This window comes from Xenopus tropicalis, chromosome 9 (assembly GCF_000004195.4).
Source record: "Xenopus tropicalis strain Nigerian chromosome 9, UCB_Xtro_10.0, whole genome shotgun sequence".
NCBI lineage: Eukaryota > Metazoa > Chordata > Amphibia > Anura > Pipidae > Xenopus > Xenopus tropicalis.
Genome location: NC_030685.2, coordinates 87,318,736 through 87,332,235, shown reverse-complemented (window position 1 = coordinate 87,332,235; position 13,500 = coordinate 87,318,736). Strand labels below are relative to the sequence as shown.

Below are 13,500 nucleotides of genomic sequence, written 5' to 3'. Positions count from 1 at the left end.
TGCCGGCCGCGTGTGTTTTTTTTTTTAATTATCTCTAAACGAATCCCAATTTCCCTGACTCAGACGAAACGCTTTTATAATTTCGACCAACGGGGCAGCTTTGCCGCGTGTCGCTTTAACCCCGAATGTCATAAAAACCCAAACACGCAGGAATAGATGCGCCCGCGTAGCCACCATGATTACTTTCTAATGGGCTCAAACGTATCAATATTCATAAACGCAGCCTCGTTATCATTCCGCAGCCTCGTTCTGCTCTTACATGATGAATCCATACAGAAGGAAATGACGGGAGAGTGTAAATCACTATCTGGGCATGTAATTATTGAAGGGGATAATTGAAAATAAGAATTGGCCCCTAAATATACAATATTAACCTTATATGAAAATTCAATTTGCAATAAATCCTGGGAAAACAAGGCGTTTCCTCGTTCATCTTCGTTTTCATCTGTCATTAAGTTCTTTCACGATAGGAAAAGCTGAGCAAAATAATAAAATACAGGTATGGGACCTGTTATCCAGAATGCTGGGGATTTTCCGGATAAGGGAACCCCCCCCCCACGCACAAAAATGTAATCAGTGAGCAGCCATTTTGAAATCTTTCAATACCCGTCACTTTGGTTGTTCATGGGTTAATAATAATAATAATACTGCAGCTAGTGATGAGCAAATTTTTTCATCAGTCATGGATGGATTTGCAGCGAAATTTGGCATTTTGGCATCTGCAATTTTTTTCTCAAAACTGTGGCAAAAATTTGAGACAAAAATGCCGGCAGGATAAAAAAAAGTCACGAGACAAAAAAGTCATCGAGAAAAAAAAAGTCACAGAGACAAAAAAACGCCCATTGGCTTTCAAAAAAAAATTCAACGTGTGTAACATTTGTCTATTGACTTCAATGCATTTTGCAAATTTTTTGCCATTTTGAGAATTTTTCAGCAGTCTCACGTTTTTTTTTTCCAGCGAATCAAAATGGGACAGATTGGCTCATCACAAGCTGCAGCTAGTAATGAGCGAAATTTTTTGTCAGACAAAGATTTGCAGCAAATTTTCTGCATTTCACCATTGGCGAAACTTCCAAGAAAATTTGGCGCCGACATTTTGTCGCGTGACCAAAAAAAGTTATTGTTGCACCAAAACGATTTGCGGTTGCGTCAAAATGGGTGCGCTTGTGTCAAAATAAGTGCGGTCTCATCAAAATAGGCGCATTCGTGTCAGAAAAGGGCGTGGCCATGTCAATACGGGCACGGGCAACAAAAAAATCGTGCAATCGTTTCACAAATTTTACGCCATTTCGCGAATTTCGCGAATTTCGCTGCCGTTTCGTGAATTTTTAGGCAAAGTGAAACGGGACAGATTGGCTCATCACAAGCTGCAGCACCCCCTTATTAACTTGGGGTTCCTTCTCCTCCTGTAACTCACTCATCCCCTCCCTCAGGAACTGACTCTTGGCTTACTGAACATGCTCAGTTCTTTCAAGCTCAGGTTACTAAACACACCCTCCAGTCTAGCAGCCAATGAAAAGATGGCGCTGCTGGTTTCCGTAGAAACTCTGCTCTAGCTGTGCATTCCGCTGGAGAAACATGTTTTTTTCTCCTAATCTCCTGTCCTGAGCTCACCTTATACCGCTAAGGGCACAATCCAAGCAGGACTTTTTTTTATCAAAGTAAGTTCTGCCTGTGTAAGCCTGCATTCTTGATTGCATGAACTTTAAAGCACACAGAGGGAAAAATGGCTGCCGGCCGAAAGCTGCCATTTGTTTTAGGAAAATGTGATGATGAAGGTGAACAGGGGGGAAATGTGCAGTACAAATGGTGTGGGCAGGTGGGGGCGATGTGCCCAACTTATATACATGGTAGGAATATGTAGGGTTTACATGTCCTTTAAATAAAACCAATAGGATTCTTTTCACTAATTAGAATGATTGGTGGAACTTAATGGGATCGTAACTTGCTTACCCAATAAGGGGACAATGTTCATTTATACGGATCCGTTCCTCAGAAATACAAAAATATGCAATATATAAAAACCCCAAGTCTCACTTTAACCTGCTTCTGATTGGTTACTGTGTTATAAACAGTCTATGCACCGAGAGAGAGAGAACCGGCCCCTCATACGTTAAATATACGTCGCTCCTGGCAGTTCCTTGGTGTACGGGAAAGAGATGTATGGGAAGTGCTCGGAGTGGAAACGTACGGCCGGTCAGCAGTTCAGTTCCCGGCTCGGCACGCGTCGCAGAGTTCATAAATATTCCGTGCGAATCGGCCGTAATTCCATTGCAAATCAATTCACGGAGAGCAAAGAATGTTCCGCTATATTTTTCCCGAATCAATGGCGGTACAAATGAATATGCTAATCTCTAGTCGTAAAAAAAGGTGTTAAGCAAATTGGACTTGTAGAAAAGTCGTGTTTTGGTGCTTTTACTGGGATGTGAACACTTATTAGAGCATTAGAACAATGATGGGGCTGGACCAACCAGTAACCAATCAGAGCATTAGAACAATGATGGGGCTACACCAACCAGTAACCAATCAGAGCATTAGAACAATGATGGGGCTACACCAACCAGTAACCAATCAGAGCATTAGAACAATGATGGGGCTACACCAACCAGTAACCAATCAGAGCATTAGAACAATGATGGGGCTACACCAACCAGTAACCAATCAGAGCATTAGAACAATGATGGGGCTAGACCAACCAGTAACCAATCAGAGCATTAGAACTATAATGTGGCTAGACCAACCAGTAACCAATCAGAGCATTAGAACAATGATGTGGCAAGACCAACCAGTAACCAACCAGAGCATTAGAACAATGATGTGGCTAGACCAACCAGTAACCAATCAGAGCATTAGAACAATGATGTGGCAAGACCAACCAGTAACCAAGCAGAGCATTAGAACAATGATGGGGCTAGACCAACCAGTAACCAACCAGAGCATTAGAACAATGATGTGGCTAGACCAACCAGTAACCAATCAGAGCATTAGAACAATGATGTGGCTAGACCAACCAGTAACCAATCAGAGGCCAATGTGGCAGACCACCCAATCAGCATTAACCATGATGGGGCTAGACCAACCAGGTAACCAATCAGAGCATTAGAACAATGATGTGGCTAGACCAACCCAGTAACCAACCGAGACATTAGAACAATTGATGTGGCAAGACCAACCAGTAACCAACCAGAGCATTAGAACAATGATGTGGCAAGACCAACCAGTAACCAACCAGAGCATTAGAACAATGATGGGGCTAGACCAACCAGTAACCAACCAGAGCATTAGAACAATGATGTGGCTAGACCAACCAGTAACCAATCAGAGCATTAGAACAATGATGTGGCTAGACCAACCAGTAACCAATCAGAGCATTAGAACAATGATGTGGCTAGACCAACCAGTAACCAATCAGAGCATTAGAACAATGATGTGGCTAGACCAACCAGTAACCAATCAGAGCATTAGAACAATGATGTGGCTAGACCAACCAGTAACCAATCAGAGCATTAGAACAATGATGTGGCTAGACCAACCAGTAACCAATCAGAGCATTAGAACAATGATGTGGCTAGACCAACCAGTAACCAATCAGAGCATTAGAACAATGATGTGGCTAGACCAACCAGTAACCAATCAGAGCATTAGAAATTTTAAAGGCTAGACCAACCAGTAACCAATCAGAGCATTAGAAATTTTAAAGGCTAGACCAACCAGTAACCAATCAGAGCATTAGAAATTTTAAAGGCTAGACCAACCAGTAACCAATCAGAGCATTAGAAATTTTAAAGGCTAGACCAGTGCAGTCCATTAGAGCATATGGTATACCTATAGCCAATGAGTGCAGAAGATTCACATGACTAGGCCACTCCCTCCCCCATAGAACCATTCATGGAAAGTGATGGACAGCAGCACATACAGTATATATATATGGCGCTGAGCTGGGCGGGGCTAACGTATATTTTCCATTAAAGGGCACCTATCGCAATGAAATGAAAGGTGCCCTTTAAGCCCATAAGGCAGCTGCTACTTTCAAACAACAAATGGTCTAATCTGCTCTAACAAAACTCCTTCCATGGACTGTAGTGGAACATTCGCTGAGCCTTATCTGTGTGTAATGGAGATTCCTCCCTTCCATGGTCAGGGCTATAAATCTGACAGATCCGGCTGGCTGAGCTCTCCCATTACATTCACAGGAGAAGTTGGTTATGTTAGAGCGGCGCAGGCAATACCGTATTTACTGAGAAGAACGTTCCGTTGGTTTAACTCTTCCCTACCCAGCAAGATTCAGCCCTTGGGCGACAATGGCCCAACCAGCTTCTCTGCGCCAACTTAGAGTTTATTTCACTGGTCAACATTATGGGCTCCTGGCAAAGGGAAACTCTGCGTAAATTAGATGAATCACTAATAGAGAATAGTGATGAGCAAAATGTTTCGCCAGGCATGGATTTGCGCCAAATTTCTGCGTTTTGCAAAACGGATGGGAAAATTTGCCTTGGAAAAATTTGCTACGGGCGTCAAAAGAATAGTCTTGCGTCAAAATAAATAGTCGCGGGCGTCAAAAGAATAATCGCGTGTCAAAATAAATAGTCGCGGGTGTCAAAAGAATGGTCTTGCGTCAAAATAAATAGTCGCGGGTGTCAAAAGAGTAGTCTTGCATCAAAATAAATAGTCGCGGGCGTCAAAAGAATAATCGCGTGTCAAAATAAATAGTCGCGGGCGTCAAAAGAATAGTCGTGTGTCAAAATAAATAGTCGCGGGTGTCAAAAGAATAGTCTTGGGTCAAAATAAATAGTCGCAGGCATCAAAAGAATAGTCGCGCGTCAAAATAAATAGTCGCGGGCATCAAAAGAATAGTCTTGTGTCAAAATAAATAGTCGCGGGCTTCAAAAGAGTAGTCGCGCGTCAAAATAAATAGTCGCAGGCATCAAAAGAATAGTCGCGCGTCAAAATAAATAGTCGCAGGCATCAAAAGAATAGTCGCGCGTCAAAATAAATAGTCGCGGGCTTCAAAAGAGTAGTCGCGCGTCAAAATAAATAGTCGCAGGCATCAAAAGAATAGTCGCGCGTCAAAATAAATAGTCGCGGGCATCAAAAGAATAGTCTTGTGTCAAAATAAATAGTCGCGGGCTTCAAAAGAGTAGTCGTGCGTCAAAATAAATAGTCGCAGGCATCAAAAGAATAGTCGCGCGTCAAAATAAATAGTCGCGGGCATCAAAAGAATAGTCGCGCGTCAAAATAAATAGTCGCGGGCTTCAAAAGAGTAGTCGCGCGTCAAAATAAATAGTCGCAGGCATCAAAAGAATAGTCGCGCGTCAAAATAAATAGTCGCAGGCATCAAAAGAATAGTCTTGTGTCAAAATAAATAGTCGCGGGCTTCAAAAGAGTAGTCGCGCGTCAAAATAAATAGTCGCAGGCATCAAAAGAATAGTCGCGCGTCAAAATAAATAGTCGCGGGCATCAAAAGAATAGTCGCGCGTCAAAATAAATAGTCGCGTGCATCAAAAGAATAGTCGCGCGTCAAAATAAATAGTCGCGTGCATCAAAAGAATAGTCGCGCGTCAAAATAAATAGTCGCGGGCATCAAACGAATTGTCGCGGGTCAAAATAAATAGTCGCGGGCATCAAAAGAATAGTCGCGCATCAAAATAAATAGTTGCGCATCAAAATAAATAGTCGCGTGCATCAAAAGAATAGTCTTGTGTCAAAATAAATAGTCGCGCGTCAAAATAAATAGTAGCGGGCATCAAAAGAATAGTCTTGTGTCAAAATAAATAGTCGCGGGCTTCAAAAGAGTAGTCGCGCGTCAAAATAAATAGTCGCAGGCATCAAAAGAATAGTCGCGCGTCAAAATAAATAGTCGCGGGCATCAAAAGAATAGTCTTGTGTCAAAATAAATAGTCGCGGGCTTCAAAAGAGTAGTCGCGCGTCAAAATAAATAGTCGCGGGCATCAAAAGAATAGTCGCGCGTCAAAATAAATAGTCGCGTGCATCAAAAGAATAGTCGCGCGTCAAAATAAATAGTCGCGGGCATCAAAAGAATAGTCGCGCGTCAAAATAAATAGTCGCGTGCATCAAAAGAATAGTCGCGCGTCAAAATAAATAGTTGCGCATCAAAATAAATAGTCGCAGGCATCAAAAGAATAGTCGCGCGTCAAAATAAATAGTAGCGGGCATCAAAAGAATAGTCTTGTGTCAAAATAAATAGTCGCGGGCTTCAAAAGAGTAGTCGTGCGTCAAAATAAATAGTCGCAGGCATCAAAAGAATAGTCGCGCGTCAAAATAAATAGTCGCGGGCATCAAAAGAATAGTCGCGCGTCAAAATAAATAGTCGCGTGCATCAAAAGAATAGTCGCGCGTCAAAATAAATAGTCGCGCGTCAAAATAAATAGTCGCGTGCATCAAAAGAATAGTCGCGCGTCAAAATAAATAGTTGCGCATCAAAATAAATAGTCGCGTGCATCAAAAGAATAGTCTTGTGTCAAAATAAATAGTCGTGGGCTTCAAAAGAATAGTCTTGTGTCAAAATAAATAGTCGTGGGCTTCAAAAGAATAGTCTTGTGTCAAAATAAATAGTCGTGGGCTTCAAAAGAATAGTCTTGTGTCAAAATAAATAGTCGCGCGTCAAAATAAATAGTAGCGGGCATCAAAAGAATAGTCTTGTGTCAAAATAAATAGTCGTGGGCTTCAAAAGAGCAGTCGCGCGTCAAAATAAATAGTCGCAGGCATCAAAAGAATAGTCTTGTGTCAAAATAAATAGTCGCGCGTCAAAATAAATAGTCGCGTGCATCAAAAGAAATAGTCGCGTGCATCAAAAGAATAGTTGCGTGTCAAAAGAATAGTCGTGGGCGACAAATTTTTTTGCTGCGCAACATTTTCGCCATCTCGCAAACTTTTCGCCATTTCGCAAATCTTTTGAAAGATTTGCAAATTTTTCAGCGAAGCGAAATGGGACAGATTTGCTCATCACTAATAGAGAAGCATCTAGAAGTCCCTGTAGGCAGACTCACTTGTAAGGGGTAACATGGCGGCACGGGGGTTTGGCATTACTGCCTTGTTGTTGGGTTCTAAGGTCAATTCCAGCCAGGGCACCATTTTTTTCCCCCATTTTCTCCAACACTCTGATACATACAGGCAGGTTACATAGTAACATAGTTAAATTGGGTTGGAAAAAGATCAAAGTCCATCTGAAGGAACTTCAGTGCCCATATATACCCACCTACTGACCTATCCATACACTCACATTCCCCAACCTCAACCCCAAGAACCCACTGTGCTGCTTGAAACTACACCCCCAGAATGAATACGTAACCAACAGACAGTTTATATTATATTAAGTGGCCTATTAAAGAATCTCCCCAAACTGGAATATATATATCAGTAAATATTGCCCTTTTACATCCTTTCCCTTGAGCCGCCATTTTGTGATGGGCTGTGTGCTCCCTCAGAGATCAGCTGACAGGAAGTGATGCAGCTCTAACTGTAACAGGAAGTAGTGTGGGAGCAAAAGGCAGAACTCTGCCCATTCATTGGCTGATGGGGCCTAGCATGTATGTGTGCCTTGGCTTGTTTGTGTGCACTGTGACTCCTATGATCCCAGGGGGCAGGGCTTAATTCTTTCTATTTAGGATTACCCAATGGCACGTACTACTAAATAAGTATATTTTTATGAAAATGGTTTATTTAGATGAAGCAGGGTTCTACATATCAGCTGTTTATGCAATATAGTTTTTATAGAGACCTACATTGTTTGGGGGTTTAGTTTCCCTTTACATGGAAAGTTCTGAGCATTGATTATTTTTATGGGAAAAATCCCTCACTATCTGTCTCTATTGCCCTTTAATGTCATTGTAAAGAGTAATCATGTCCCCTTGCAGGGTTAACTGGATTCTGATTAAATTGATTACTTCAGGGGCCCCTTCCCCCCTCAATGGCCTTCACACCACCCTCATAGGGGCCCCCACCACCCTAATCATGACCCTTGCAGGGTTAACTGGATCCTGATTAAATTGATCCTAATGTGATTGACCTGAAGATTATAAACTCCACTGGGGCAGGAAGTGATGTGTGTGTAGGGCCCACCGGGGCTACTGCTTCAGGGGCCCCTGCACTACCCAATGGGCCCCCACAATGACCTTCACACCACCCTTGCTGGGGTCCCCACCACCCGTCCAACCCCTTCCCCCGATTGTGCATTGGTAAGGAAACTTACCTTCAACGTGTTGGGGGAGCACCCTGTGGAGATCGGTTCTGGGTCGACCCAGTCTGACCCTGTGCTTGATGTATTTTCTATGCTGCTGTTACTAATATTGTTGTTCAACAAGGCTCGTAATCTATAGATACAAGATATTCAGGTATTAGATAATATTTCAAGTGTTTTGCATGGTTTAAAGAAAGAATAGAGATATAGAACTGGTTAATATTGATCAGTCCCACAGTTTTAGCCGCGGTGTCTTCCTTAGACGTATGAAGAACGGGTTGAACTTGACCAACCTCAGTCCCACCAATTTTATTACTTTGCAACCCGTCTTTAATGGATTTTTCCATTGTTTAGTTTTATAAGACCATTTAACAACATGACGCCCAACTCCGAAGAAGACGGTTTAATCAATTTCTCTTACAAACTCTTTGTCCTGATGGGGGGGCAAGTCAATATATGTTCCAGCTCCTCGGGGCAAACAGACACATTTTAAGTTCTTAAGGTCACGAGATCATTTCAGAAGAAGAGTTCTGCATAAAACGCGCCTCATACAAAGGAATCGCAGGCAAAGAGACGGAGGAAAAGGTCACGGTGGGCGTCTATGTAGATCTGAGAGCTTGTTGATCAAGTTGGAGATGCTTGTTTTCTGTAAATCAAAGGTGATCTCTTTATTCATCTACAACACAGGAAGGAAAAGGTCATCCCTTCAGATTAGAAGAAAGGTGTTTTGACTTTATGGGATTATATACAAGGGCAGACAGCAGCGCCGCCGTGATTGAAATATCTTGTTTCCTATAAGTAACGTATCCATTGTTATAATAACAAGAGCCCATTTGTGGGAAAATTACTGTTTGCAGTTACGGAATCAGAAAGAATTTGTTCTCCGTGAACTAAAATTGTCAGACGTTCTGGGTTTCGCTCATTAACAGAGTGAAGGCGTTTTAGAAAGGGTTGAACTTGATGCGCAAATTACTCTTGTCAAACTGATTAAAAATGTAACTGTGCAATTTAAGTTTTCTTTCAGAGTATATTTTATATTGAAATCGAAATTGGCCCCCAAATGAAGTTTACCCCATCTTTTATCATGAAAATGAGGCATTTTCTATGCTTTTTTTTTGTAAGGAACCATTGGGAATTGAACCTGCAAAGCCGCTGAACAGGCCATGCAGGGTTCAAGTCCCGATAGTTCTTCACATATTTGTTATAAATGGCTATTGCTTTGTGTATTTCTGGGTAACCATTGTTAAAGTGAGCATTGGAAAACTGAGAGGGTCAGACCAGCCTTTAGGTTGATAAAACTGCCATTTATGGGGAGCTTTGGAGAAGGGGCAATTGAGTGTTAGACTGGAAGCCAGTTATGGTGAAAACTGGGAAGACTAGCCATTTTTATTTCCTAGATAGCCCTGACACCTCAGCTTAAACATTAGTCTGGTTATTATTTGGGGTGCTCTACATATTCTTAGAACTATGACTATGACAAGAGCGTTTTTGGCCAAAGTTGGAACCTTCATTTGGGGCTTGAACTGAAAAGGCTGCTGTACCCAATGAAAGCATTTAAGTTTTTCTTTCAGAGTATATTGAAATTGCTCCAAAATTAAGTTTACCCCGTCTTTTATCATGAAAATGAGGCATTCTCTCTGCTTTTTTGTAAGGAACTATCGGGACTTGAACCTGCAAAGCCACTGAACAGGCCATGCAGGGTTCAAGTCCCGATAGTTCTTCACATATTTGTTATAAATGGCTATTGCTTTGTGTATTTCTGGGTAACCATTGTTAAAGTGAGCATTAGAAAATTGAGAGGGTCAGACCAGCATTTAGGTTGCTAAAACTGCCATTTATGGAGAGCTTTGGAGAAGAGGCAATTGAGTGTCAGCCTGGAAGCCATTTATGGTGAAAACTGGGAAGACTAGTCAGTTTCCTAGATACCCCTGACACCTCAGCTTAAATGTTTGTCTGATTATTATTTGGGGAGCCCTACATATTCTTAGAACTATGACTGAACGATTTATACAATAATTTCCATGAACTAAACCCAGTTCAGGAGCTAAAGGATGGACCTCAAGACCAAAGTTGGAACCTTTAATTGGGGCTTGAACCGATATATATATATATATATATATATCAGTAAATATTGCCCTTTTACATCCTTTTCCTTAAGCCGCCATTTAGTGATGGGCTGTGTGCTCCCTCAGAGATCAGCTGACAGGAAGTGATGCAGCTCTGTAACAGGAAGTAGTGTGGGAGCAAAAGGCAGAACTCTGCCCATTCATTGGCTGATGGGGCCTAGCATGTATGTGTGCCTTGGCTTGTTTGTGTGCCCTGTGACTCCTATGATCCCAGGCAGTTTCCTATTTAGGATTACCCAATAGCACAAACTACTATAAAAGTATATTTATATGAAAATGGTTTATTAAGATGAAGCAGGGTTCTACATATGAGCTGTTTATGTGATATATCTTTATTGAGACTTACATTGTATAACTGGGGTTTAGTTTCCCTTTAAGGGCCTTGTTTTTCACCACGAGCTAAACGGCTGAACGTGGAATTGAATTAGAACCCAATGAGAATGCCCGGTACATGTGGGTCACACAGCTGCAGGGGTTAAGAGCCGACGCTCTCCAGCCTCACGTCTTCATCATTTGAGCGACTCGTGCGCCGAACTGTCTCTCTCATCCCACGCTCTGCCAGGGATGTCACTCACATTCCGCCATTATCTGCCTTTTACTTCTAATTGGGAACGTGAAACATTGTGTCGCTCTGATATTATCCCTAATCTTTTAATACTTGCAGCTAAATACGGCTCTCAAACTTTTTCTATTCACTTCCTGCGGGATAGAATGTTCTATATACGAAGGTTCAGAGTTCCTTATGCACATTCTGTACTTTCCTTCTTCCTAAGCTCACAACTGGGCTCATAACTTCTTGCAGTTTTCAAATGGGGGTCACTGACCCCCCCCGGCAACCAGAAAACTATTGCTATGCCAGTCTACAATGTTATTATTATTGTTGCTTTGAATAACATATTTTTCTACGTGAACCTGGCACCTGAACGTATTATTCAGGTCCCTCTGCTATTTATATACCAGTCACTCATTCAAACCACTCCCTGGTTGCCAAGGTAATTTGGACCCTAGCAACCAGATAGCTGCTGAAACTGCAGAGCTGCTGAACAAAAACTGAAATAACTAAAAAAAAACGACAAATAATAAAAAATGAAGACCAATTGCAACTTGTCTCGGAATATCACCCTCTACATCATACTAAAAGTTAACTCAAAGGTGAACAACCCAGGTTTTTTTCTTTATTCTGTAAAGGTAGAGGTCTATAAAGAGCCCGGGATGGTGTAGGCCACAGGAGAGCCCAAATCAGGTGTTAGGACAGGGATCCCCAACCTTTCTTACCAATGAACAAAATTTTGATGAAAAAAAAGCTGGGGAGCAACACAAGCACAAAAATGTTCCTAGTAGGTGACCAATAAGGACTCAGATTGAGTAATCAGTAGCCCAATGGGGACTGCCAGACTACTAGAGGCTCTGTTGGGCAGTACCCATGGTCTTTATGCCTCTAAAACTCATCTCCAAGTCGGAAATTCAAAAATGGCCACCAACATCAAAGGGGTTGGTGAGAAACTTGTTGCCCCCTGAGCCACTGGTTGGGGGTCACTGTATAAGGGGATTACACAGGGGGCATTATAAGCTCAAAAAGCCTCATAGTATCACAACTGTTAATAAATTAATACTAGAAAGTTGCTTGGAATTATGTTTTGGGCAAAAACTTATTTTGGGGGTTGACTTGTCCTTTGAGGACAAGGGAGCAACATCAAAGGGGTTGGGGAGCAACATGTTGCCCCCCCCCGAGCCACTGGTTGGGGGTCACTGTATTAGGGGATTAGACAGGGGGGCATTATGAGCTCAAAAGCCTCACAGTATCACAATTGTTATAGGAAAGTGGCTTGGAATTATGTTTTTGGATTGGTTAATCAGTAGCCCAATGAGGACTGGCAGACTACTAGAGGCTCTGTTGGGCAGTACCCATGGTCTTTATGCCTCTAAAACTCATCTCCAAGTCGTAAATTCAAAAATGGCCACCAACATCAAAGGGGTTGGTGAGAAACTTGTTGCCCCTGAGCCACTGGTTGGGGGTCACTGCATTCGGGGATTAGACAGGGGGGCATTATAAGCTCAGAAAGCCTCACAGTATCACAATTGTTAAAAAATTTATATTATAAAGTTGCTTGGAATTATGTCTTAGGCAAAAACTTATTTTGGGGGTTGAATGAGCAACATCAAAGGGGTTGGGGAGCAACAAGTTGCCCCCCCCAAGCCACTGGTTGGGGGTCACTGTATTAGGGGATTAGACAGGGGGGCATTATGAGCTCAGATAGACTCACAGTATCACAATTGTTGTTGGAAAGTTGCTTGGAATTATGTTTTAGGCAAAAACTTATTTTGGGGGTTGACTTGTCCTTTGAGAAGATTGAGACTTCAAGTGTAAAGTCCTTGACTGTCAGAAAAATAAAAACGTTCCATTGACGATGTGTTTCAAGGTAACGGGATGGAACATAAGGACAATATAAGTAGCGACAACACCACAAATAACGTTATTGTGCCGCGAGCGTAACGGGACGAGATGTTCCTCTTGGTCTCTCCCCCCCCCCGGCCCCCGGGGCCACTTAGAGATCCGCTTAATGCTGTTCCCAGATGAAGTGCAGCACTTTACAGACGCTAAAAGCCTCTCTCCATCGGAAAAAGTATTACATTGGCCGCAAAGAATTCCTTTATGATTGGACCTTTCTTGGTCACATTAAGGCAAACGGTTGGATATTGATCGTTCACCTTCTGATTTGTCCGTAGCGGAGGTGAAATCCAATATATTCAATGGGAAACATGAAACCGCATTGTAACTTGTGATGATTTACACAGTCCTTGTGCCTTATTGCACTTATTGCAACCATTAACTGGAGCGGCTTGTGTTTTGCAGGCAGCCTACAGGTCCGTTATAAAGTCAGCAAAGAAGGAACTCAAGTCTTCACCTTGGAATCGGAAAGACTGGACAATAGGCGGCCACATCACGTACGGATCAGCCGGGAAGGGCGAGAGTTAATAATACAGGTAAATACGACAGAACCAATTGGGGGGGGGGGGTGTACGTATTATGGTTCCTTCTCGTTCCTCATCATCTGGATCCATTAGAAATGTCATTGTGAGGAGTAACAGGGACAAAGGGAAAGGAAGGGAGACTTGTTTCCTGATAAATAATTACAGTTGTTTTTAGGAATCCATATTAGGATTTGGATTCAGTTC

General features: G+C 42.3%; 1 protein-coding gene across 1 annotated transcript in view; it reads left to right on the top strand.

Moving 5' to 3' along the window:
• Nucleotides 1-13,500, top strand: part of cntnap5 (contactin associated protein family member 5) — a 294,459-nt gene that overhangs the window by 259,530 nt on the left and 21,429 nt on the right. The window contains exon 20 of the mRNA XM_031893445.1: nt 13,178-13,308. Within this exon, the coding sequence (XP_031749305.1) occupies nt 13,178-13,308 (131 nt within the window). The remainder of the gene's footprint in view (nt 1-13,177; nt 13,309-13,500) is intronic.